Below are 27,919 nucleotides of genomic sequence, written 5' to 3'. Positions count from 1 at the left end.
ACATGTTTTTTTGTATCTCCTGTACTTAAAGTCTGCAATTATTTGACATAAAGCACCGTCACAGATATTGACGGTAACACATTCGAAAAACGAAAAGTGTCGGTAGGCTTTCTCTGTAGTTTTGCTTTTACTAGTAACTGAAAGAATATTTTATTCCTAAAACCAGGAAAAACAAATTAAGATTGACCTATTGTGCGTCTAACATACAAAGTGTGTCAAATCAGGTTACATATCTTGGAGCAAGGGCTATTATATACTACAGACGAAGAAAACAGTCATTCTACTATTCAAGAGAATATTATGTTTGAACCCCCTGCAGTCCCTATCAAGAAACAACATGACACTCAGAATATTCCCATATAAATTGATGCATTTCAGACTCAGTATACAATATTCATTTTAATTAATTTTATTTTAATGAGATCAAACACATTATAATCTAATACTTGTTCTGTATAGATGAAAATGTCTCACGTTAAAGCATGCTAGTAAAGAAAAAGAAATCAATAGACTACATCTAATCACGTATAACAATGTGCATTTAAGAGGCACTTTACCTATAAACTATATAAATAAGTTGGAAAATATGTAAACCATTATTGTCACAAAGTTCAATGAATCGTGCATACAACAAGTGGGATAAATAAATGTTAAAATGCAACACTGTCAATAAGACAGGCTTTAAGATGTTTTTAATGCATCGTTGTAGAAAAACATATAAATCATTTAACAGAAATGAGGACTGTCACAATGTTAAAATCTGTATGGGACATCATGGTCGTTCTTGTAGCGTTACGTGCTTACAAGTAAATGTCTATTAATCAACCCACCATTTTTTCCTTTAAAAATGCCCTGTACCAAGTCAGGAATATGGTCATTGTTATATTATAGTTCGTTTCTGTGTGTATTACATTATAACGTTGTGTCGTTTGTTTTCTCTTATTTTTGAGTGTAAATTCACATTGCGATAAGACGTGTCACGGTACTTGTCTATCCCAAATTCATGTATTTGGTTTTGATGTTATATATATATGTTATATTTGTTTTTCTCGTGGGATTTTGTCTATATGTGTTACATTTTAGTGTTATGTCGTTGTTCTCCTCTTATATTTAATGCGTTTCCCTCGGTTTTAGTTTGTTATCCCGATTTTGTTTTTTGTCCATGGATTTATGAGTTTTGAACAGCGGTATACTACTGTTGCCTTTATTTACAGAGAGTGCTTTAATGGCTGCCTGAAACGAAAAAAATATTAATTGTATAACATGTGTGGTATATCGAATGGTTTATGAAATAATCGATCAATCTAGAAATGTTTTTGTTCATGTCATAAAACAGAGTCTGTCGCGTGAAAAGTGTCAAAGTGAAATTTAAAACTCATATGCTTGAATGCAGTAGAATTTAAGTGACCATACATGTCTAACACTGAACAATTGGACCAAGCATGAAGCACATTACATTTAAAATATATTACAGTATTACAATAAACTTACTTTCTCAGGTTTTTCACCTTGTCCCTTATTTGGGACACTGTGAATTCCTCCTCCTTGAACACTCCTTGTTGCACCCCTTTGGAAATCATTGTTCGTAAGGCAGTTTCGTTTACAGTCCAATTCAGTTTGACAGCAAAGGATCTCACAAATTTAGTCTGTTCTTTGTTAAAACAAACTGTAATAAGTTAAAACAGATAAAAAGGTTAAATATTCACCGATATGTGTTTCTTTCGTTATTCTGAACTGCTGTGCTCCGATACCTACAGATGAATTCTCCGGAAATTAAAGTTTATTAACATGTAATACAATGTGTAATGCAAATGAGTGAGAATATTGTAAGATCAGGTGGAAAAAATCCTTATGTTTCTCCTCAAACGAAAATGTGTTGGTAACATAGTATTATGAAATCTTGAACTTTCGAAGATATATGTTTACAAGGAAAATTGTTAAAAGCCCTTACCTTTACTGTTTGAATGACATGATGCTGGAAAAAAAACGTACACAATCTTACAACATAATTATTGCAAAATATGGAAAAGAAAGTGTAGTATACTGCTCTTCGAAATTCATAAATCAATAAAGAAAAAAAAACAATCCGGGTTACCAACTAAATCTGATGGAAACGCATCAAATATAAGAGAACTACGACACAACAGAAACACAAAACTGGAATGTTACACACACACGGAAACGAACAATTATATAACGATGACAATTTTCTTGACTTGATACAGGACATTTTAAGGGGGACAAATGGTGGTGTTAACCTTGTTTTGTGGCATGCCAAGCCTCCCGCTTTAATGACAATATTAAATATAACATCAAAATGACAACATTAGATGACAGGACTACAATACAAAAAATTAAAAGAAACTAAAGAACAGAGAAATACACGAATAATAGCCAACAAAGGGTACTAGGTTTAAAATGTAATACGCGTTTCGCGCGTTTCGTCCACACCAGACTAACCAGTGACGCCCAGATGAAAAAAAGATTGAAAACTAAAACATGTTCAAAATTGAAGAGCACTGAGGACCAACAGTTCCAAAAAATTGTAACAATACGACTGAGGTTACCTGCCTCGGATAAGAATATCCTTATCATTTAGAATAGTTCAAATTTTGCAAACAGTAAATTCTATAAAATGACTATATAATAGATATACATGGAAAAAAAAATAAAAAAAAACATACCTAGTTAATTTGGAACGCAGAACTACTGTTAGAAAGTCTAACCTCGTTAATCTACACCTTCGTCCCTGTGGTAATTATTCCTTAGTACACATTAATTAGAACGGATTTAATTGATGTGTGTATCAGTTTACATAGCCTCTTTTTCCAGTAAATTCGGTAATATGTATACGCGTATAACTGTTGAAAAGTCTAAATTTAATCTTATGTTTAAAACAAACCAATATAAAATTTAACTTAAAATAAATATTCATTTGTTAACCTAAATTCGTCGTGTGATATTAAAACAAATAATTTCAAATGATTATGATTGAGTCGTAGGGTCGATATTTGCTAGATTATTTTAATGATAACTAAATCAGAGCTTTACATACAGTCTGGAAAAAACTTACCAGAAGGCTGTACGTCAACTTTACCTGAAATATGCCGGAATTGGGATGTATGATATAAAAAGAGAAAACCAAAAAGTCTAAACACAAGGAATAATTGACATGTATACATATGCTGTTAACCAATTTATTTTCGCGGATACTTTTTTTTTTGTTAAGCTCATTCTAATAGAATTCGCGGCGTTTTAATTTCGCTATTTTCAAATTTACTTTAAGTAATTAGACAAAGAGATCCAAGATATTCACTTTTGAGACAATTTATATTTGTTTTATTGTTCTTCTCTCCTACCTCGCCAAATACAAATTGTTCGCAGAAATAAGTTGGTTTACAGCAACATCCCGAAAGTTTACTTAAAGTCTTCATTGAAAAAGTCATATATTCTAGTATTTTACACGTACACGTATAACTTTGCAATATACGCCTATAGTTCTATTTTTACCTGTTAGCACACAACAATGTCAGTTATAAAATATTGTAAAAATTAATATTTTATAACTGGTGAATATTTTCCCAAATCTTAAATGTACTCTTTGCATGTTTAATACTGTCATGTTCATGTACTTTGCAGTTTTATATGTGCTTATAACGTCATATAGATAAACCTACTACTTGTTCCTTCCATTTCTTTCAAGGCTGTTTTAACAACATTTGACCCTATATTATAAAGAAACAAATGCCATGTCAGAAAAAAATATCAATCAAAACTATGTAAAGTTGAACCAATAACATTAAATAAGTTACAGGTGGCTCATGTGAAAATTGCATGTTGTATTTTAAAAAGCATGAAATGTTATTTCAAATGATTGTTTTTTCATTCTGAATTCAACAAATTAAGAAACACTTGAAAAGCGCACGTGTAAAGGCATCGGTAGATCATTGTATTTATGTGCTATTATCTACTTTGTTTACAATCAAGCAATCATAATAAACATAAATGTTATCTAATTGGAATGGTTGTTACAGGCAGACGATATGCATAGAGGTCAGTGGAAATGTTAACTTCATTAAATTTATCTTCGTATGTCAAAATGCATCTTTACTAATTATAATTTTGATTTGATAGAGTAGTTTCGTCGATGTTTGCTGTCTTTAACATTGCACTTCAATTTAAACTTTTAATATGATCTGAAAAATACCTACCAGATGGCTGTTGTATAACTTGACCTGAAATATACAACAACGCGGATATCAGATGTAATGGCGAAAACGAAGAAAAATATGAACATAAGGAAACTTGTTCAATAATTTAGTAACACACGTGTAACCGTAGACATTTCGACAGTTAAATTTTTTTCTCTCAAATGTTAACACACAATAATGTTCTAATTGTATTGTTAGCATACAGCCATGCATTCACATACAAAACTACCATACTCATTCACATTTAACAGTGAGGTTATATATATTGCAGCTGTATATGTGTTCATTACAACATATGTATAAACAACTTACTGCTTTTTCTTTTCGGTGCTTTTGAGGATGCATTTAGGACATCAAACACTAGAATATAAAAATACAATGACAATGTCAGAGAAAAAGTAGAAAACAAAATTATATAAAGTTTTAACAAATTCGAGGCATAATGTATAAGTGACTCATATGAAAACTGATGTATTTAATACAGCATATATTTTTTTTTTTAATTTGGTAGAAAGGAACTGTCGATGTTTGCTCTTTAGTTAACAACACACTTCAATTTGACCTTTTAATATGATCTGGAAAACAAATTACCTATTGGCTGTGGTTTAGTTTACCTGAAATTTACAACATTTCGGATGTCATGGATTACAAATCCAAACACAAGAACAGTTGTTTAGTACTTTAGTAACACGCATATGACTGTGGAATTTTCTCCTTTAAATCTGTATTTTACTGTAAGCACACAACAATGAAAAATGCATAAAAAATCAATAGTTCATAATTAAATGTATCTATTGATCTTTATTTACATAATTACCAACAAAGTTGAGGGAATAGTACTGTTAATGTTTGCTTTTTTCTTTGCATTAGTATGTAGTGATATAAATACAGCTTTAAATAGTATTAAAGAAAACTTACCAGACGGCTGTATTTGGTAGTTACCTGAAAAAAACAATACTTTGGATGTCAAAATCAATAGATCAAACCAGAAATTCTGAACACAATGACATTATTTACATTGATATATATTACATCTGTAAGTTTGTGTGTATCATTTTGTTTAGCCACTTCATTCAGAAAGTCATATTTTTCAGTACTTGGGTAAACCGCCTCCGCGTAGAGCTGTTGAATATTATCCTATCAATCTTATAGAACTGTTTGCACAAACCAATGTCAGATGGCACTTAAATAAAAAAATATACTTCCATATCAAACTTCAATTGATCGACTGATGTTTATAAAGATTATTACAAATGATTCTAATAGAATAGTAATGTCAACGTTTGCTTATTAAAATCACGCTTTCATTTGAATTTAAAGACCATTGGAAAAGAAATAGCTCACCAGTTGGCTGTCGTTCACCTTGGCCTAAAATAAACAAAACTTGCATATCAGATAAAATAAATGAAACTAAACATTCCAAATACAAGAAAATTATATAGATTGATAAATCGTACATTCAAAAGAGGGACGAAAGATACCAAAGGGACAGTCAAACTCATAAATTTAAAACAAACTGACAACGCCATGGCTAAAAATGAAAAAGACCAACAGAAAACCAATAGTACACATGACACAACATAGAAAACTAAAGAATAAACAACACGAACCCCACCAAAAACTAGGGGTGATCTCAGGTGCTCCGGAAGGGTAAGCAGATCCTGCTCCACATGCGGCACCCGTAAAAAGTACATGTGGATCAGTTAACATACTCTACTTACAATGACTTAAACTTGATAATTTAGTCGTATGACATGTAAATAATAGTTGAATATTCGCTCATAAATTCCAATTACACTGTTTTCGTACAGCCATGTAAATCGACATTCACATTCAATTTGGCCTTGTTCATTCATATTTGCTACCAATGGAACATATGTGGAATGCAGTTACATGTGTGTTTATGTCTTGATAGGATAAACTTACTACTTTTTCTTTTATTGACTTTAGAGGCTGCAATTAGGATATCTGACACTGTGATATATATAAAAAAAAACACTATATCAGTGACAAAGTAGCAATCAAAACTGTACAAAGTTATAACCAATTAGATACAATATGTTATAGGTGGTTCATTTAACAATTGCATTGTATATAGAAGACAGCATTAAGTGTTATTAAATATGTTTGCCTCATTTTTACATTCTGAAGTCAAAAAAGTAGAAAACTTGTGTACACTGTTCAGGTATCAGTTAAATTTTATTCAAATTATCTTCTAATACATCTTTACAAATGACACCATTTTTTCCTTTAAAAATGTCCTGTACCAAGTCAGGAATATGGCCATTGTTATATTATAGTTCGTTTCTGTGTGTGTTACAATTTAACGTTGCGTCGTTTGTTTTCTCTTATTTTTGAGTGTAAATTGACATTGCGATAAGACGTGTCACGGTACTTGTCTATCCCAAATTCATGTATTTGGTTTTGATGTTATATTTGTTATTCTCGTGGGATTTTGTCTGATGCTTGGTCCGTTTCTGTGTGTGTTAGTTACATTGTAGTGTTGTGTCGTTGTTCTCCTCTTATATTTATGCGTTTCCGAAAGTTTTAGTTTGTTACCCCGATTTTGGTTTTTGTCCATGGATTTATGAGTTTGAACAGCGGTATACTACTGTTGCCTTTATTTAGTGTATTTGATATAAAAGAATTGTCGATGTTTGCTGTTTTGTTAACATCATACTTTCAAATGAGCCTTTAAAACAATACAAACAAAATATTACCAGATGGCTGATGTTCAACTTGACCTGAAATATACAACACTGCGAATGTCAAATGTAATGCATAAAAGAGAAAAAAAAAGGTACAAGATAACCCTTTCAGTTATTTTCATGAATATATATTTGTATCAGGTAACGTAGTCTGAACTGACAATAATCATTTTTTCTGTCATTAGGATGCTCTCTTAAAACGGCAAAATATCCTCCCATGATTAATTTTTCTAACGTTTCGTAACCGCTTAAAATTCGAAACTGTCTTCATAGCCCCTTAACATCTAGACATTTTCTTTACTGTGTAATTCCGTATCTGTTTATATAGAAATATGAATAAACTTACTACTTCTCATTGACTGTAGTCCGGAGCCAGAAGCTACTGACTTAAACCCTGAAATATGAAAATTAGAATGTTAAGCAGAGCAAACGTATTTAAAATGGTTCCCAAATAGATACCATATGTAACAGGTAGCTCATATTGACACTGCATGATGTATTTAAGACCGATTTAATGTTATTAAAATAAAGTGGTTGCCTCAGTTATTACACTTTGAAATCATAGATTGAAAAAAGTGCATAAGCTTTGAATGCTATCTGAATAAAACTTACCTGGAATAGAACTTGCTGGTGAAAATTGGCCTATAATGTATACAAAAAAATGATTATTCATATCAAGAAGGACAACAACATATAGGACACAAGTAAACTACTTTTATTCACTTGAAATTAAGAAAGTTCAAGTGTTACATTTTATGTTAGGGAGATAATGAAAGAATAGTATGCATGGGTTCTTGTTGTTTATTGTTAGTTTTCTATGTTGTGTCATGTGTACTATTGTTTGTCTGTTTGTCTTTTTCATTTTTAGCCATGGCGTTGTCAATTTGTTTGAGATTTATGAGTTTTACTGTCCCTTTGGTATCTTTCGTCCCTCTTTTAGAAGTGTATATAAAGAAGTTTATCTAAAATAATTGGTAGGTTTCATTTGGTGGATTTTTTTCTACTGTTTAGGATTGTTGGTAACATGTTTCCTTCAGTAGGCAGACTTTCCAAGTTATCTTTTCCAATGTGTTGATTCGATACTGTTGTAGTTAGAAAACAATTCACGATCTGCTAAGTGTGTATGTATCAGTTAACATGCTCCACTTGAACATTATTTCTGTCGTGTAACATGTAAACAACGTTGAATATTCTGCCATAAATTCCATTTACACTGTTACAGTAGGGTCATATAAATCGACATTCACATTCAATATGACGTTATTCATTCACAATTACCAGCAATTGACTATATTTACAATGCAGTTGCATATGTGTTTATATCGAGATAAGGATAAACTTACTACTTTTTCTTTTCATGACTTTGGAGGCTGCAGTTAGGATATCTGACACTATGATATGAAAAAAAAGATTATTATGACAGAGAAAAAGTAGCAATCAAAACTGTACAAAGTTATAACAAATTAGTTACAATATGTTGTAGGTGGTTCATATGACAAATGTGTATTGTAGACAGCATTAAGTGTAATCAAATATGTTTGCCTCATTTTTACATTCTGAAATAAAAAAAAATATTTTGTTAATTATCAGACGGTTTAGACATTAATGCTATCTAATTAAAATGTGCTTTTGTTTACATGTATAAATGAGTATGCAAGGAAGTCAGACACCAGTTAAACTTTATTGAAATCATCTTCTCATACATCTTTACACATTATTTTATTTTATTTGATAGAAAAGAACTGTCGATGTTTGCTGTTTTGTTAACATCACACTTTGCGCTTTAAACCAATATATAAAAAAAAATTTACCAGATGGCTGTGGTTCAACCTGACCTGAAATATATAACAATGCGAATGTCAAATTTAATGCATAAAAAAGAAAATAAAAACAAGCACAAGGAAACACTTTCAGGAATTTTACGTTATCTGTACTGACAATATATAACTTTTTAGTTATTTAGTAACCCTCTTGAAACGGTAAAATATTCTTCCATGATTTTTTTTCTTGCGTTTCGTTACCAGTTAAAATACAATTTTAAGTTCAAATTCAAAACTGCCTTATTCACTCCTCTTTACCACCTAGAGTGTTCTTCACTGTGTAGTTCCGTATCTGTAGGGAGTATATCTAACGTAGTTGGTAAGTTTAATTTGGTGGATTTTCGAAACTTGATTTTTGATTCAGTGGTTGTCGTATGTTGACCTATAGTTGTTAATTTCTGTCATTTTGGTCTCTGTGGAGAGTTGTCTCATTTGCAATTGCTTTAGTAGGCAAGCTTTCCCAGTTGTTTTTCCTAATGAATTGGTTCGAAACTGATGTAGTTGAAAACAAAGATACGATCTGCTGAATAGAAATGATATGTTATAATTTTCATTTAGTTAAATGTTTTAATCTACTTACTAAGTATGTGCCTCAGCCAACTGTCATTTTCTGCAATATCTAAAATAATTTAGTTAAAACATTTTAATTAAGAATGGATATGGATGAATGTGTCAAAGACAAAAAGAACAAGACTGTCCGAATAGTTTGCAAAGGTACCAGGATTATAATTTTGTACACCAGACGTGCGTTTCGTCCATACAAGTTCCAACAGTGACGCTCACATCAAAATATGTATAAGCCAAGCAAGTACAAAGTTGAAGAGCAGTGAGGACCCAAAATTCGAAAAAATAAAGGTTAATACGGCTAAGGTAATATATGCCTCGGATAAGATAATCCTTTGTTTTTCGAAAAATTCAAAGTTTTGTAAACATGAAATTTATAAAGATTACCACATTATTGATATTCATGTCAACACCGAAGTGTTGACTACTAGGCTGGTGTTACCCTCGGGGACGAAACGTCCACCAGCAGTGGCATCGACCGAGCCAATAAGTGAACCCCGAGCATAATTAAAATCAAGTAAACAGAGTGTGCTGGTAAACTTGCAAATTAAAATAAGACGAACACGACCACATTTGTTAGTTTGGAGGGGATATAGATATCGAGAAACATTAGAAAATAATTTAATACTAACCACAAATATTGAATATTGTTTCAGCTTTTGATTTTTCCATATGATTAGGAACTTTCCGTTTTTAATATTTATTGGATTTTGGTATTTTTGTGATTTTACTTTTTGATAGCTGAAATTATTTCCGATGGGAGATACATCTTGTGACATGTAAAAAGTTCATACGTTTTTCGTGTACAAAACATGAATGACATGTATAACAGTCAGTCTCATAATTACAAAACGGATATTAAAGGTAAGAAAGATTGTAATGATTTATTTTTTACACAAAATTCAAACAGAAATGAATATTGCTGTAACATATATTTATATAATTTCTTTGCTATGTTTGTTAAGGCGGAATTCTCTTTTAAAAATTTGATGTTCATTGCAATGTGCAAATAGCTGTACGTATCCATAAGCTTAACGGAAATCTGCTGGTACATGATGAAATTACTACCTTACTTTACTACATTTTTTCAATTAATATAAGAAACGACTTTACTAAACAAAACTGCACTCAGACTGCAGCTGTATATTTCTGGAGACGATAATAAGTGTACATTTTAAAATAGTCTTTTTAAAATGTGTCAATGTTTTATTAAAACTAACATCCAAATTTATAATGTTTTGCATTCTTCAAAACACCTAAGCGAACAATTGAAATGAAAGATTATTCAGCCTTCTTTGCCTGATTGCTATACGTATTATACACCATGTTTCTGTTTAAAGATTTCTAATTGAACTGAAAACAACTTACTCTTCTTCTTTTTTCGACCAAAAACGAGACCTGCAAACAAAAAACATGAAACAATTATCAAAATTAACTTAATTTCCAAAAACAGCTAATATTGAAGTGTTGGAATTGTCAAAAAAAGACACCATGGTACAATGATGCATAGGTACAAACTAATTCTGTTGATTTGATTTGAACACAATATTGTCTGCTTTGAAATTTAATATATTTGGACATTCATACACCATCAAAACACTATTGTTTTATTGGTTACAATCTTGAATATTAATGTTCATCCACCATTTCTTTTGAAATGCTAGAACCAAGTGGATACTATTGTGTTGTTTGTTTTACCTCTTATCTAGGAAAGTCTTTTATGTGTTTTTTAATTTTTTCAATAAACGATATTGTATGACTATAAATTATTTTGCTGCAATTTTGTTTTTTATATTTTTTATTCTCATCGGATTTTGTCTAATGCTTAGTTCGTTTCTGTGTGTGTTACATTTTAATGGTGTGTCGTCATTCTCTTGTATTTAATGCACTCCCCTCGGTTTTGGTTTATGACCCGGATTTTTTTTTTAATTATGAGTTTTTAACATCGGTATACTACTGTTGTCTTTATTTTAAAATAAGATATAATAACAATCTATCAAGCAGTGCAAAACTGAGACTTTTATGCAAGTTTCTAACATGTTTGATGAAGAAGTGGAATCGATAGTTATATGTATGTGTAGCTGTAACATTTACTTACTTGCTGGATACATTTCTACAATTTAGTAAATGAATGTTTAGAATAACATTATAAAACATTGCAGACAGCTCTCACAAATCATTGCAATATGCAATGACTGCGGAAGCAACTAACCATAAAGATAAAAAAAAAAAAAAAAAAAAAGTGTAACAAATATTAATCGATAAGACGCTTTTATTATTCTATGTCTGCTTTTTTCCATTCGTGTCGTCTTTCATGTTTCTTTGAACATATTTGAACTACTGATGCTAAACTGTAACTGTAAATTATCAATGAAATGCACAATGCCGTGCACAAATAAGAGACAATGAAGAATGAAATTTGACTACGGTTTTGATTTACAATCTCAATTCGTATACATCTAAACCGAATTAGTTCACTTGTTTCTTCATGAAATATCAAAGGCAATCATTGTGTATTTACTGTATTGATTTAAATCATAATTATTCATTTTGACCATGTTCAAAACCTTCCTTATCGGGTATACTCCTATTATTCTTCCTTTATATATTAAAATAGTATGAATGAAGATACATTTACCGTCTCACATTTTGGTTAACAGTTCTCACCTGAGAATTCCTGCTCTTCATTTTCTGATGAAAAAGAAAATTGAATTATTACTCAACCATTATGTTCAGAAATCATAAAACTATTATCTGATGTAAATAAATTAGTACATGGGACAATTTATTAACAGTTCACGACAGATTTCCCTTCTTCCTTGCCTTAACGCATTGATACAAAAGATGAATCAGGTGTCTTTAACAAATAAGTTGATTTTTTTTTCTCTGCTATGCAAAATTTAAAGCGTGAGCGTGCATGTTATTTTACTTTTCAACCTGGTAAAAGTTGATACTCAAAACATCACAGATGTCAATGATGATAACATTAAGGCATAATTAAAAACTTGAACTATTGGCCAACTTAGAGTCCTTACCATCCATATGTTCTGATGTCTTTCCTTCTTCTTCTACCAATAAAAAATTGTGCATTTACTATATTGATTGTTTACGACATGATGCTTTACCAGTTCAATACGACAGAATTTATTAAAGTAGTTTTGTAAAAATTTGCATTACGAAATAATAAATGGGAAAACATGCCTTAAGAAGGCAACATAACGGTCATTATCCTTGAATGTCAACTCTTAGAAATTGAAAGTTGTATTGAGCTCAGTGTTGAAATCATGTTTTCGCAATGCACACTATTAGAAATTGACATGATCCTTTCTGAAAGAAGAAGATACTGTCAGGCCACTAGTATTAATTACACATGTTAGCTTTCAAAGTTATATGTGAAATTGGTTTCTTAACTTTTCATATCAAACAATCGTATTAGAAATTTTGAAATAGGTCATTAAAAAGTCATGAATGTAAACCTTTATTATTCTAAAGGTTTAGATTTCTTATTATTCACGTCATGTTTGAAAATAGATGGATAGTACGTTATCGTGCATAACTCTTTTACAAGTAAAAACTTTTCCAAAAAAGTGCAACACAACAGTGATATACCGCTGTTCATTAGTCATTTGTCGATTCGGCGAAACAGAATCTGGGTAAAAAACTGAAACCGAGATAAGCACACCAACTACCTGAAGAGAAAAATAATGCTATGAAATGAGCATGTTTTTAAACGTTAACAAATTCATAACGTTACAGACTCCGCATGCTCAATCATTTTCAAAAACTTCGGGCAACGCAATCTTAAAATTCTTGGTACACTTTCATCTAATGTAAATGAATTGGTACTTGAAACAGTGTATTAACAGTTCTAGACGGATTCCCTTTTTTTTTTATTGAATTTCAGCATTTATACAACATATCAATCAGATATACGTTGTGATAACACATATATACATCTAAACCAAGGGGTTGGATGATTTCTTTGATTATGTGTTGTAGTTTTTTAACTTTATTTCTTGATCATCGGTGATTTTCGTGTGTGTTAAAATGAATTGACAATTATGATGTTTACCCAACATTTCGTATTTATTTGATACGAGAATGCTGTTCTCTTTGCTTTCCAGCTTGTTCAAACTTTATATGCAAAACATTATTTGGTACTTAACTTGTTGACCAATTAAGAATTCTTACCTTCACTATTGTATGCTGAAATCTCTTCTTGATCTATCAATGAATATTTGTGCATTTAATACACTGTTTGTTCCGACATTAATTGTTACAGTTCAAAAAGAAAGAAAAAAAATAGCAACAGTCACATAAAATACAACGAACGAACCGTTATAAGGTACACACACATATATCTCACTCATGTTTGGGGAGTACCAATAAAAGCACAACGTAGAAAGTTCAAACTATTGTCTCGTGTTATGTTTAGATTGTATTTTCCATACAGCGTAGATCTGCAAAGGAGACTAGTCATTACGATAGTCATTTCCAAAAGGAAGTGGATCTAATTTGAATAATCGATTAACATTCAGTACATTTTAATTCAAGCTGTAAACTAATCAAGATTGAAATAACTCAAAATTTCAAAAGCATTTTCTTAAAATTAATGTTCAAACACTAGTATAACATAATCTAGAAGCAGAACACACATTTTATTGAAAGATAGTCTGCCCAACTACCGGTTTGGGCCGATGATTTAGAAAAAGTTCATTGCTACAGAAAACTTTCCAAAAAGTGACATAACATGAGCATGTTTGAATACTTAAAGCGTTTCAAAACGTTACAAACTGCAGCAAGTACAGAATATTGTCAATAAAATGTTGGATACATTAAAGGCACTTATTTCGCCTTTTCTTTAACACCAATATCTATCTTACATTTTTTTTTTCTAAATTAAGTCAAACAGTTATCGGACGGACATACATCTTTATTTGCAGATAGTATTGCTCTATACAATTAGTTGTTGTATGAATGGAGATCAATTAGCTATTTTACACTTTGTTTATAATTTCTTACCTGAAATAGCATCCTCTTTAATTTCTGAAGAAGACAAAAAAAATGTTTATTTGCTGAATTATGTTCTAAAACTTCTGGTAATTTGTATAAAGAATCTATGAACTTGTAGCACAATGGTATTGGAAACAATTTGTTAACACTTCTTGAATGATTCACTTTCTTATTTGCATTTATGCATTGATACAACAGATGACTCAAAATGTCTGTAGGGATAACACATACATCCATCTATAAGAAAGCAGTTGAATTATCTTGTACTAGTTAAAACTATGTTCTTAATCATCATTAATGTACATAGAATTTGTTGCAAATGAGAGAAACATGTATAAATCGTGATTTTAAACCAGATACGACCACAGACTATTTAAACAGTTGTTACCTCTTTCTTTTGCTTCCTTCTCTTTGGCTAGTTTTCCTAAAATAAGCAAGTTTAAGTATCATGAAATTACATTCCATTTAGTCTTTTAAAACTTAAGTTATCTATTTGTAAGGATTTGTTAGAATTTGACATATCATATAAGCAACTTAATTTTGCTGGTTTATTTTCGTTTAACACATACTGATAGTTTTCTCATTGTAAATAATTAAATATATATTAGATTGCTTTAATTTAGTGTCCCGAAGTATTGTAGAATCATATTTTATTTTCTTTCACTTTTTAAACATAATACTCTACTCAATGGCGATCAATTCATAAACATTTGACATTGTAAGTATTGTGGTTTTATTTATATTGTTGTAATTGTTTCTTCAAGCTTTTGGAAGATACATTATCATGATTATGTAAATGTTGTTTTGGATAAAAGGCAAGAAAATGATTTTCAAAACTCACATACAATTCACAAAATATTACGCTGGTTCTAGATTTATTAAATTTTAATCAACTTACTTTCAACAAACATTTTCAGGTCTGTAACTGTTGCTGAAAGAAAGGTTAAAAGTGTTACTGCTACTCTTATGTTTTCCTTACTCATTTCAACAAGCCGAATCAATCAAAGTGGTTAAAGAAGGCCATTGTTTTCCTACCTTTTGTACACAGATTGAGCACAAGAACAGATTGAATATGAACAAAGGTTGATAATATTGAAGTTATTTGTTTTTTAATCTAATTTCGTTTCCTTAGTCAATAATTCATCATGGAGACAATTTCCTGCTCACCTTATACTATATGTAAACAAGTGGATGAACATATACTTTTTTATACCACACCATAGAAGTTTTGACAACTAATCTGAATAACACTTTAAATATAATTTCTGCAATCAGAAATATTAAGATCATATTCCTGTTCACATTATACTATATGTAAACAGGTGGATGGTATCATATGTCGAGCTAAAGCTGTTATATGAAGTTGCAGTAATATTAAGATTTGATATCAGTTTAAATCTCCTACTTGTATTTGTTAAGACTGAACTTACTACCTAATTGGTAATATCTTCGTTGTAGGGTTTTTTTTTTCTTTGGCAAATTTTGGTGATAAAAAGGACATTGTATATTAAGTTCACAAACATGGAAACGTTGACAGACACCTAAAATGCTGGAAATTTTTCACACTATCCTTTCCTGTGATGTAGTTTATCATATTGTGAAGGTAGTGATTAAGTAAAAGAAGTGAAAAATCGAAATCGTTTCTTTAGAAACTTATTTAGTATCTGTTTTCCAGATGAATCGGAACATTTTCCAGAAAAAGTATATGTTACGATAATTCAAACAATACTACCTATATGTTGTTCTCTTATTTCATTTTTCAGATCTTGGCCCTGAAAGAAATAAAATATAATTTGATACAAATAAAACAACGATTCATTTGGAATACAATCCTCCACTGAATTAATGTATTGAAGTGAATGGCCACATAATGTTCAATTTAATCATTAACAGTTTACTTTAAGTCATAAAGGAAAGTGTATGTTATAAATATCAACAGATAGAGAAATATATAGATATACTTACGAACTCTTCAAATTGTGCTTTAAACCACGATTCCATGTTCTGAAAAAAGAAAGTGTAGTTTAATTTTGCTGTAAGATACGATAAGGTTTACGAGAATAAATATTTAAAGACACTCCATTTATAATTATTTAAGTGAAACGGTATATAGTAAACTCAAAAAGCCCTTGGTTTGATAACCATATTAAGTTCATGATCACCTTGACATGTCAGCGTCCTTGTTTTAAGGCCTAATTCTTCTTATAATTGCAGTTTCATTGATCTGTTGAACGTTCTTAGTTTGAAGTTTTCCTCACAATTTGTACATTTTGAAGTTGTCGTCAGCAAGATTAAAACAACAAAGACGCATGCGCATCATCTGCCTGTTTAATTTCATTGATTAATATGTCATGGAATCACAAAAATATTTTTTTTCAAAACCAAAAACTAACAGTATAGTTGTAAAACTTCTTTCAGTGTCCATCACGTCGATAGAAAATCTACATATCCGGACGCAAGACTCACGAATAGCGTCACAATAAGTATTTTTCATCTTGTCACATACATTTGATTAAGTCTTGAACACGTTTTGAAAGTTCTTTATAGAAGTACTAAGAAATGACAAAATACCTTTAATTCTGAAGTCATATTTAAATGACTCAATGTTCAGTACGGAAAAACTACTAACAGTTTCAGTACTACGAAAATGACCAAAATTTTTAGTACAGCAAGATGACCAAGTTTTTCAGTTATGAAAAAACTTCTTTTTCGAAATATTACTGAAAATATGCAAATAATTATTTGTACTGAAAAGTTGAGGGTTAGACACGTACGGCTTGTTGATATTTTTACCACTGCTGTATATTTAGTGGCATTCAAAGTACATATAACATGTCCAAAACCATACCAAAACAGGGTCTATCCATGACAAAATCACAAAATTTGCGGAAAATTTAAAATTCAGATCCTAAACAACTTGATAAGATCATCAAATTTTGCCTGAGTCAAATTAGCAAGGTTATTTTTTTTTCTAGGAATAATAGTAGAAATTATGATTTTTATACATACTTCTGCATAAGCATTGCTGATGTACATTACGAATAACGTATGTTCATAGGTTTTTTTTAACAAAAGGGTAATGACTCTGACTATTGATGGTCAAAAACTCATTTAATATCAAAACCAGGTGCTCCGCAGGGCGCAGCTTTATACGACCTCAGAGGTCGAACCTTGAACAGTTTGGGCAAGTATGGACACAACATTCAAGATTGATACAGCTATGAATTTGGATTGTGATCCCATTTTTGTCATAATATGGGTTTTTGACACAAAATAAATGTCAAGATCTTACAAATCTTTTACGCAATATTGGGCAATTGAAGATTTCTTTCTTCAATTTTTTCAAAAATTTTACATTTGGGAAATATGGTAAAAAAAAATTGATAACTACTACCACCCACTTATTTGGCAGTTAGTCCAAAATCTGACATTTTATTATACATAATCAATTGAACCTTCTGGTAAAAATTTACAGAGAACCATTCACTAAAATTTAAGTTATAGGCCGGGAACTAAATGCGTCTTCGGACGACGACGACGACATAATAGCATTATACGACGCAAAAAAAACTTTTGTGGTCGAATAAACAGTATATAGTCCAATTATACGTATAAGGGTACGAAAATGTATACATGATAATGAAAGCCTTTTTTATTGCAAATTTTGTGTGTTTACTCGAAAAATTAAAACTTTAAATCAATTAGTGCATTATTTAAAATTTGTGCATAAAAGTAGTAACAAGTTACTGACCTGATAGTAATAATGTTTCGTAACTATTTGTCTTTGTCCTTTTATTCTATCGTTTTAAATGATTGACCTTCTTCCTTACATTTATGACGTTTGACAATGATCTTCCTTCCTTTTCTGACGTAAAAGGAAAGAAGGAGGAATGCATCATATCATGCGGAGAGAGGAAGGTGTATGGTACCAAGAGGAAGGAGGAAGATCGGCAGCTAAAAGCTTAGGGATGAAGATGCGATGTGAAAAGAGGAAAGAGGAAGGTATGTGGTAATTAGGAAAAGAAGGAAAAATGAGGATTTGTTTTAAAAGAAAAAGGACGTAGGGAGATGTGTTTTATGAAAAAGAAGAAGGAAGAAATGTGGTATTAAAAGGAAGAGGGACACACAGAAGGAGGAATGTGTGTTGTAAAAGAGAAAAGGAAATACGAAGGTGTGTTTAAGAAAAAAGAAAGTTTTTTTTCAAAGAAAAGGAGAAAGTGTGTGTTGGGGTTAGAGTCATGGTCAGACAGAAAATAAACTGACTCTGCTGTAGTAAATAAACCAGGTGTTCCACAGAGCGCAGCTTTATACGACCACAGAGGTCGAACCCTGAACAGTTGGGACAAGTATGGACACAACATTAAAGATTATTACAGCTCTGAATTTGGATTGTGATGAAATTTTGGACATAATATGGGTTTCTTACACAAAATTAATGTCAAAAACTTACAATTATATAGCACAATATTGTTAAAAAATTTGAAACGGAGAAATTAAAAAAAACAAATTGAAAACTACTACCACTCCCTTTTTTTCAATTCGTCCAAAAACCTGACATTTTATTATACATAATATATTGAATGTTCTGAAAAAAAAATATAGAGAACCATTCATTTAAATTAATTGACCAGAAACAAAATGCGTCTTCGGTCGACGACGACGACGACATGGTAGCATTATACGACGCAAACAAATTTTGCGGTCGTATAAACAGAATATAGTCCAATTATACGTTTAAGGGTACGAAAATGTAAACATCACAATCAAAACCTTTTTTATTGCAAATTATATGTGCTTCCCCAAAACAATTAAAGAATTAAATCAAATAGTTCATTATTAAAGAGTTCAATGAAATTGAGGGTGTGCATAAGCGAAGTAAAAAGTTACTGACCTGAAAGCAATAATGTTTCGTACCTAGTAGACTTTGTCCTTCTTTCTATCGTTTTAAATGATCGACCTTCCTTCTTCCATTTATGACGTTTGAAATTCTTCCTCCTTCCTTTTTTGACGTAAGAGGAAGGAAGGAGGAATGTATCCTATCATGAGGAGAGAGGAAGGTGTATGGTACCAAGAGGAAGGAGGAAGGTCGGCAGCTACAAGCTTAAGAATGAAGATGCGATAAGAAAAAGGAAAGAGAAAGGTACGTGGTAATAGGAACAAGAAGGAAAAATGAGGGTGTGTTTTAAAAGAAAAAGGAAGGAGGGAGATGTGTTTTATGAAATAGAAGGAGGAAGTAATGTGGTATTTAGAGGAAGAGGGGCAAAAAGAAGGAGGAATATGTGTTGTAAAATAAAAAAAAAGGAAATAAGAAGGTGTGTTTAAGAAACTAGAGGCTCTTAAGAGCCTGTGTCGTTCAACTTGGTCTATTTGCATATTAAACATAGGAAACAGATGGATTCATGACAAAATTGTGATTTTGATGATGGTGATGTGTTTGTAGATCATACTTTACTGATCATTCTTGCTACTTACAATTTGCTCTATCTGTAATGGACTTGGCCTTTTAGTTACAGAGGAAAATAATTTGTAAAAACTTACCAAAATTTACCAAATCAATGAAAATTGTTAAAAATTGACTATAAAGGGCAATAACTCCTTAAGGGATCAACTGATCATTTTGGCCATGTTGGCTTATTGGTAGATCTTAATTTGCTGAACATTATTGCTGTTTACAGTTTATCTCTATCTATACTAGTATTCAAGATAATAACCAAAAACGGCTAAATTTCTTTAAAAAATACCAATTGGGGGGCAGCAACCAAACAACCAGTTGTCCAATTCATCTGAAAATTGCAGGGCAGATAGATAATTACAAGATAAACAAGTTAACTCCGTAAGATTTGCTTTAAATGCTTTGGTTTCAGAGTTATAAGCCAAAATCTACATTTTACCCCTATGTTCTATTTTTGACCATGGCGGCCATTTTGGTTGGTTGTGCTATCTATACTAGTATTCAAGATAATAACCAAAAACGGCTAAATTTCTTTAAAAATTACCAATTGGGGGGCAGCAACCCAACAACCAGTTGTCCAATTCATCTGAAAATTGCAGGGCAGATATATAATTACTAGATAAACAAGTTAACCCCTGTAAGATTTGCTTTAAATGCTTTGGTTTCAGAGTTATAAGCCAAAATCTACATTTTACCCCTATATTCTATTTTTAGCCATGGCGGCCATTTTGGTTAGTTTGGCAGGTCACCACAAACATTTTTTAAACTAGATACACTAATAATGATTGTGGCTAAATTTGGTTAAATTTGGTCCAGTAGTTTCAGAGGAGAAGATTTTTGTAAAAGATTACAAACATTTACGAAAAATTGGTAAAAATTACTATTAAGGGCAAAAACTCCTTAAGGGGTCAACTGACCATTTTGGTCATCTTGACTTATTTGTAGATCTAACTTTTCGGAATATTATTGTTGTTTACAGTTTATCTCTTTCTATAATAATTTTCAAGATAATAACAACAAACGGACAAAATTTTCTTAAAATTACCGATTCAGGGGCGACAACCGAACAACCTATTGTCTGATTCATTTGAAAATTTCAGGGCAGATAGATCTTGACTTAATAAACAATTTAAACCATGTCAGATTTGCTCTTATGTTCTATTTTTAGCCTTAGCGGCCATCTTGGTTGGTTTGGCGGGTCACCGAACACAATTTTTAAACTAGATACCTAAATGATGATTGTGGCCAAGTTTAGTTAAATTTGGCCCAGTATTTTCAGAGGAGAAGATTTTTGTAAAAGTTAACGACGACGGACAACGAAAGACGACGGATGGAAAGAGAATAGCTCACTTGGTCCTGTGGGCCAGGTGAGCTAAAAAGGAAGGGTTTTTTTCAAAAGAAAAGGAAAAAGGATATGTGGGGGTTGGAGACATAGTCAGACAGAAAATAAACTGACTCTGCTGTAGTAAATGAACCAGGTGCTCCATAGGGCGCAGCTTTATACGACCACAGAGGTCGAACCCTGAACAGTCGGGACAAGTATGGACACAACATTAAAGATTATTACAGCTCTGAATTTGAATTGTAATCAAATTCTTGACATAATATGGGTTTCTGACACAAAACAACTGTTAAAAACTTACAATAATATAGCATAATATTGTTCAAAAAATTTGAAATGGAGAAATAAAAAAAAAGGAAAACTTCTACCACACCCTCTTTTGCAATCAGTCCAAAAACCTGACATTTAATTAACATCATATATTGAATGTTCTGGTATAAAAATTTGGTGAACCATTTATTTAAATTTATTGAACAAACACTAAATGCGTCTTCGGTCGACGACGACGACGACATGATAGCATTATACGACGTAAAAAAAACTTTTGTGGTCGTATAAACAGAATATAGTCCAATTATACGTTTAAGGGTACAAAAATGAATACATCACAATGAAAACCTTTTTTATAACAAAATATTTGTGCTTCCCCAAAACAGTTAACTCATTAAATCAAAAAGTTCATTATTAAAGAGTTCAATGAAATTGAGGGTGTTTATAAGCGTAGCAAAAAGTTACTGACCTGACAGCAATAATGTCTCGTACCTTTTAGACTTTGTCCTTCTTTCTCTCATTTATAACGTTTGACATTCTTCATCCTTCCTTTTTTTACGTAAAGGGAAGGAAGGAGGAATGTTTCCTATCATGAAGAGAGAGGAAGGTGTATGGTACCAAGAGGAAGGAGGAAGGTCGACAGATAATAGCTTAAGGATGAAGATGTGATGTTTAAAAAAAAAAAGGAGGGAGATGTGTTTTGAGGAAGCTTGTCCATCATCTTTTTCGGGACGACCATCTTAAGCGGGAAGATCATCTTTTTCGGGACGACCATCTTAAGCGGGAAGATCATCTGTTTCGGGACGACCATCTTAAGCGGGAAGATCATCTGTTTTGGGACGACCATCTTAAACAAGAAGATCATCTGTTTCGGGACGACAATGTATTTGAAGAGAGAGATTTTTTTTTAAAGTAAACTGTTCTGAAAAGATAAAAAAAGGCAACAGTAGTATACCGCTGTTCAAAACTCATAAATCCAGGGACAAAAAACAAAATCGGGGTAACAAACTAAAACCGAGGGAAACGCATTAAATATAAGAGGAGAACAACGACATAACACCGAAACGTAACACACACAGAAATAGACCAAGCATCAGACAAAACACCACGAGAATAACAAATATAACATGAAAACCAAATACATGAATTAGGGATAGACAAGTACCGTGCCACGTCTGATCTCAATATCTCAAAAATAAGAGAAAACACAAACGACTCAACGTTAAAATGCAACACACACAGAAACGAACAATAATATAACAATGGCCATCTTCCTGACTTGGTACAGGACACTTTTAAAGGGGAATAAAAGTGGTGGGTTGAACCTGCGATCTAGAGGCTGGAAACTCATTTTAATCCGGTCCAAAGATAAAGTAAGACCTCCAAAGTAACAATTTAGGGTTACAGTAAGAGTTACCGTTAGGGTAAGGGTAAGAGTAAGGGTCAATGTTAAGGTTTGCGTTAATGTTCATCATCTTTCTCGGGACGACCATTGTAATCGAGACGATAATCTCTTTCGTATCGATAATGGATTTGAATATCAATATTTTTGGTGAAAGTTAACTCTTCCGAAAAGATAAATAGAAAATCTAGAGGACGACAAATTTATTGTAAGGCTTGCCCGTTGAAAAGTTCTGCGTCTTTGAGGTCATTTTTTAATTATTCCAATCCGATCAGATAAAATAAGACCTTCAACATAAAAATTTAGAGATAGGGTAAGAGTTAGGATAAGAGTTTAGGTCAGGATCAAGTTTAACGTTTGCGTTAGGTTTTAGGTTAGGTTTAGTGAAATTAAAATATCTAAACCAAGACAACGGCAAAGACTGAATGTCGTTATATTTTGTATAGGTAGGTGTTTGGGTTATTGTTAGACTTTGCTCTCACACAAACATTTCTTAAGTGAAGTCGGAAAGTGCGGCCATATACTTCAGTGATAACAATAAGTCTTCATCCTCTAGACCGCCGTTTTAGCTTTTCGAAAAAGGTTAACTTTAAAAATCAAAGTGATGGAAATCACTCATGGAAAGATTAGAAGAGTAGTTTGAATTATTTCATATTAAGGTATGGTGGGGAAAAATGAACATTTATAAAGCAATATTGCTGAAAATTGCATTTACAGCAGGTCTTTAGAAGGAAACTTGCTTTTCCAGTATGAGGATAAAATGAGCTCAAATTAAATAATATGGGTCTCTTAATTTGCACAATTTTATTTAAATTGCAGTTTATTTCTTATCGAAATTATGTTGCCGGTTCTGACCATTTTTCAAAAAAACAAAAAAATGCAAAAATTCTTCTAGGAAATGTTACCAACTATCCTTGTAAGACATAAATCTGGACCAACAGCTTAAAACTTTAAAGTGTCAACAAAACAAAGGAAAAATGTTGTTTTGGGGCATTTTGTAAGTTGAAACAGGGGGTTATATGGCATTGAAGATTAAAAGTTTGAGAGTGCCTTTTGATAAATTTTTAAAGTATTTTTCAACACAGGGCATTGAAAATGTACTTTTTCAACGTAAACCAATTAAAAAACTTATCTTATTGAAATGTAGATTCTTTCTTGATTGCAAAAATATATATTCACTTCTAATAAAAATTCAAATGACTAAAATAGACATAATAATTGATTGGAAATAAACTAATAAACAATGGTTTGTTATAATTAAAAGTTTTAAAATTTTTAAACTGTTTCAAGCCAATTCCTGACACAAAAAAAAGTGGACTAATTTAATTGTTGATTAATTAAAGATGATTATTGGAAATTTATCAAGTAAATTATAGGCCTTACTTGAATACGTTTTATTTATTCATGTTTATATTCATATTTCATTTTTTTTAGATCTTGTTAATCCATTAATCATTTATCTTTCAGATATAATTTACAGAATCACTTTATACATGTAATGTAGATCAAAAGAAATTCACAATAAATAAATCTATCATCCTTATAAATATCATTCATCTAATATACACATTTGTGTATTCAACTATCATGATTATGAGGTCAAATACTTGTCTATTAAGAATTATATTGAGTGGTCTGTATAATTATGTAAGAATGAGGTTGATAGGTAATGTGGTCAATTTGATTGGCAGTTTAGGAGGTGGGGCATTGTAATTAAAGGTCCACCTTGTCTCTGATTGTTTAGTGATAATGACAGTTGTCAATCATACTAGTTGAATCAATACCCAGTTAACTAATCAAAATGTTTTTTAAAAAGCCTGCACCTTAATGACATACATTCTTGAATGAACTGCTCCAATTATATACCCAGTTTTTTTCAGTTTATATGTGTATTATGTGCACATACATCAGAACCATAGGGAACTATATTTCAGTGTGAATACATTTAGTAACAGTAGCTATCCTGTCCTGTTGTTAGGGAGGCCGGTGCCTAAGTAAAGATTTAGAACAAGTTCTAATCTTTCCAAAAAATATCTCTTTAAATCAAATAGTTCAATATTAAAGAGTTCAATGAAATTGAGGGTGTGCATAAGTGTTGTAAAAAGTTACTGACCCGATAGCAATAATGTTTCGTACTTTGTCCTTCTTTCTATCGTTTTAAATGATCGACCTTCCTTCTTCCATTTATGACGTTTGACATTCTTCCTCCTTCCTTTTTTGACGTAAAAGGAAGGAAGGAGGAATGTATCCTATCATGAGGAGAGAGGAAGGTGTATGGTACCAAGAGGAAGGAGGAAGGTCGGCAGCTACAAGCTTAAGAATGAAGATGCGATGTGAAAAAGGAAAGAGGAAGGTACGTGGTAATAGGAAAAAGAAGGAAAAATGAGGGTTAGTTTTAAAAGAAAAACGAAGGAGGGAGATGTGTTTTATGAAATAGAAGGAGAAAGCAATGTGGTATTTAGAGGAAGAGGGGCAAAAAAAAGGAGGAATATGTGTTGTAAAATAAATAAAAAAGAAAATAAGAAGGTGTGTTTAAGAAACTAGAGGCTCTTAACAGCCTGTGTCGCTCACCTTAGTCTATTTGCATATTAAACATAGGAAACAGATGGATTCATGACAAAATTGTGTTTTGATGATAGTGATGTGTTAGTAGATCATACTTTACTGTACATTCTTGCTACTTACAATTTGCTCTATCTGTAATGAACTTGGCCCTTAAGTTACAGAGGAAAATAATTTGTAAAAACTTACCAAAATTTACCAAATCAATAAAAATTGTTAAAAATTGACTATTAAGGGCAATAACTCGTTAAGGGGTCAACTGACCATATTGGCCATGTTGACTTATTTGTAGATCTTAATTTGCTGAGCATTATTGCTGTTTACAGTTTCTCTCTATCTATACTAGTATTCAAGATAATAACCAAAAACGGCTAAATTTCTTTAAAAATTACCAATTAGGGGGGGGGGGGGGGGCAGCAACCCATCAACCAGTTGTCCAATTCATCTGAAAATTGTAGGGCAGATATATAATTACTAGATAAACAAGTAAACCCCTGTAAGATTTGTTTTAAATGCTTTGGTTTCAGAGTTATCAGCTAAAATCTACATTTTACCCCTATGTTCTATTTTTAGCCATGGCGGCCATCTTGGTTAGTTTGGCAGGTCACCACCAACATTTTTTTTAAATTAGATACCCTAATAATGATTGTGGCTAAGTTTGGTTAAATTTGGTCCAGGTGAGATAAAACGGAAGGGTTTTTTCAAAAGAAAAGGAGAAAGGATATGTGGGGTTGGAGACATAGTCAGACAGAAAATAAACTGACTCTGCTGTAGTAAATAAACCAGAGGCTCCATAGGGCGCAGCTTTATACGACCACAGAGGTCGAACCTTGAACAGTTGGGACAAGTATGGACACAACATTAAAGATTATTACAACTCTGAATTTGGATTGTGATCAAATTTTTGACATAATATGGGTTTCTGACACCAAACAACTGTTAAAAACTTACAATAATATAGCATAATATTGTTCAAAAAATTTGAAATGGAGAAATTAAAAAAAAAAGGAAAACTACTACCACACTCTCTTTTGCAATCATTCCAAAAACCTGACACTTAATTAACATCATATATTGAATGTTCTGGTAAAAAAATTGAAGAACCATTTATTTAAATTTATTGACCAGACACTAAATGCGTCTTCGGTCGACGACGACGACGACATGATAGCATTATACGACGTAAAAAAACTTTTGTGGTCGTATAAACAGAATATAGTCCATTATACGTTTAAGGGTACAAAAATGAATACATCACAATGAAAACCTTTTTTATTGCAAATTATGTGTGCTTCCCCAAAACAGTAAACTCATTAAATCAAATAGTTCATTATTAAAGAGTTCAATGAAATTGAGGGTGTTCATAAGCGTAGCAAAAAGTTACTGACCTTGATAGCAATAATGTCTCGTATCTTTGTCCTTCTGTCTGTCGTTTTAAATGATCAACCTTCCTCCTTCCATTTATAACGTTTGACATTCTTTTTCCTTCCTTTTTTGACGTAAAGGGAAGGAAAGAGGAATGTTTCCTATCATGAAGAGAGAGGAAGGTGTATGGTACCAAGAGGAAGGAGGAAGGTCGACAGATAATAGCTTAAGGATGAAGATGTGATGTTTTTAAAAAAAAGCAGGGAGACGTGTTTTGAGGATGCTTGTCCATCATCTTTTTCGGGACGACCATCTTAAGCGGGAAGATCATCTTTTTCGGGACGACCATCTTAAGCGGGAAGATCATCTTTTTCGGAACGACCATTTTAAGCGGGAATATCATCTTTTTCGGGACGACCATCTTAAGCGGGAAGATCATCTGTTTCGGGACGACCATCTTAAGCGGGAAGATCATCTGTTTCGGGACGACCATCTTAAGCGGGAAGATAATCTGTTTCGGGACGACAATGTATTTGAAGAGAGAGATTTTTTTTAAAGTAAACTGTTCTGAAAAGATAAAAAAGCGATCTAGAGGCCGAAAACTCATTTAAATCCGGTCCAAAGATAAAGTAAGACCTCCAAAATAAGAATTTAGGGTTACAGTAAGAGTTACCGTTAGGGTAAGGGTAAGAGTAAGGGACAATGTTAAGGGTTGTGTTAATGTTCATCATCTTTCTCAGGACGACCATCGAAATCGAGACGATAATCTCTTTTGTAACGATAATGGATTTGAATATAAATATTTTTGGTGAAAGTTAACTCTTCCGAAAAGATACATAGTAAATCTAGAGGACGACAAATTTAATGTAAGGCTTGCCCGTTGAAAAGTTCTGCGTCTTTGAGGTCATTTTTTAATTATTTTAATCCGATCATATAAAGTAAGACCTTCAACATAACAATTTAGAGATAGGGTAAGGGTTAGCATAAGGGTTTAGGTCAGGATCAAGTTTAACGTTTGCGTTAGGTTTTGGGTTAGGTTTAGTGAAATTAAAATATCTAAACCAAGACAACGGCAATGGGTTAGGCTTTGCTCTCACACAAACATTTCTTAAGTGAAGTCGGAAAGTGCGGCCATATACTTGAGTGATAACAATAAGTCTTCATCCTCTAGACCGCCGTTTTAGCTTTTCGAAAAAGGTTAACTTTAAAA

The 27,919-nt window shown here is 31.9% G+C and overlaps 2 protein-coding genes across 2 annotated transcripts in view; one reads left to right on the top strand and one right to left on the bottom strand.

Moving 5' to 3' along the window:
* Positions 1-1,208: 1,208 nt before the first annotated feature.
* LOC143076945 (uncharacterized) overlaps positions 1,209-27,919 on the bottom strand; it is a 177,383-nt gene continuing 150,672 nt past the window's right edge. Inside the window, exons 3-28 of the mRNA XM_076252842.1 lie at positions 16,282-16,320; positions 16,049-16,088; positions 15,215-15,247; positions 14,705-14,740; positions 14,326-14,349; positions 13,495-13,527; positions 12,339-12,371; positions 11,971-11,994; positions 11,402-11,416; positions 10,672-10,701; positions 9,320-9,358; positions 8,731-8,754; positions 8,263-8,310; positions 7,532-7,561; positions 7,266-7,313; positions 6,932-6,955; positions 6,138-6,164; positions 5,556-5,579; positions 5,130-5,153; positions 4,524-4,571; positions 4,212-4,235; positions 3,678-3,725; positions 3,074-3,097; positions 1,952-1,975; positions 1,492-1,666; positions 1,209-1,233 (exon numbers count right to left, since the gene is read on the bottom strand). Of these exons, the coding sequence (XP_076108957.1) occupies positions 1,209-1,233; positions 1,492-1,666; positions 1,952-1,975; positions 3,074-3,097; positions 3,678-3,725; positions 4,212-4,235; positions 4,524-4,571; positions 5,130-5,153; positions 5,556-5,579; positions 6,138-6,164; positions 6,932-6,955; positions 7,266-7,313; positions 7,532-7,561; positions 8,263-8,310; positions 8,731-8,754; positions 9,320-9,358; positions 10,672-10,701; positions 11,402-11,416; positions 11,971-11,994; positions 12,339-12,371; positions 13,495-13,527; positions 14,326-14,349; positions 14,705-14,740; positions 15,215-15,247; positions 16,049-16,088; positions 16,282-16,317 (960 nt within the window). The 5' untranslated portion in view covers positions 16,318-16,320. The remainder of the gene's footprint in view (positions 1,234-1,491; positions 1,667-1,951; positions 1,976-3,073; positions 3,098-3,677; positions 3,726-4,211; positions 4,236-4,523; positions 4,572-5,129; positions 5,154-5,555; positions 5,580-6,137; positions 6,165-6,931; positions 6,956-7,265; positions 7,314-7,531; positions 7,562-8,262; positions 8,311-8,730; positions 8,755-9,319; positions 9,359-10,671; positions 10,702-11,401; positions 11,417-11,970; positions 11,995-12,338; positions 12,372-13,494; positions 13,528-14,325; positions 14,350-14,704; positions 14,741-15,214; positions 15,248-16,048; positions 16,089-16,281; positions 16,321-27,919) is intronic.
* LOC143076944 (uncharacterized) overlaps positions 18,219-27,919 on the top strand; it is a 96,687-nt gene continuing 86,986 nt past the window's right edge. Inside the window, exon 1 of the mRNA XM_076252841.1 lies at positions 18,219-18,318. Coding sequence (XP_076108956.1) covers positions 18,219-18,318 — 100 coding nt within the window. The remainder of the gene's footprint in view (positions 18,319-27,919) is intronic.

This window comes from Mytilus galloprovincialis, chromosome 5 (assembly GCF_965363235.1).
Source record: "Mytilus galloprovincialis chromosome 5, xbMytGall1.hap1.1, whole genome shotgun sequence".
Taxonomy (NCBI): Eukaryota; Metazoa; Mollusca; class Bivalvia; order Mytilida; family Mytilidae; genus Mytilus; species Mytilus galloprovincialis.
This window is presented reverse-complemented; position numbering and strand designations above follow the sequence as displayed.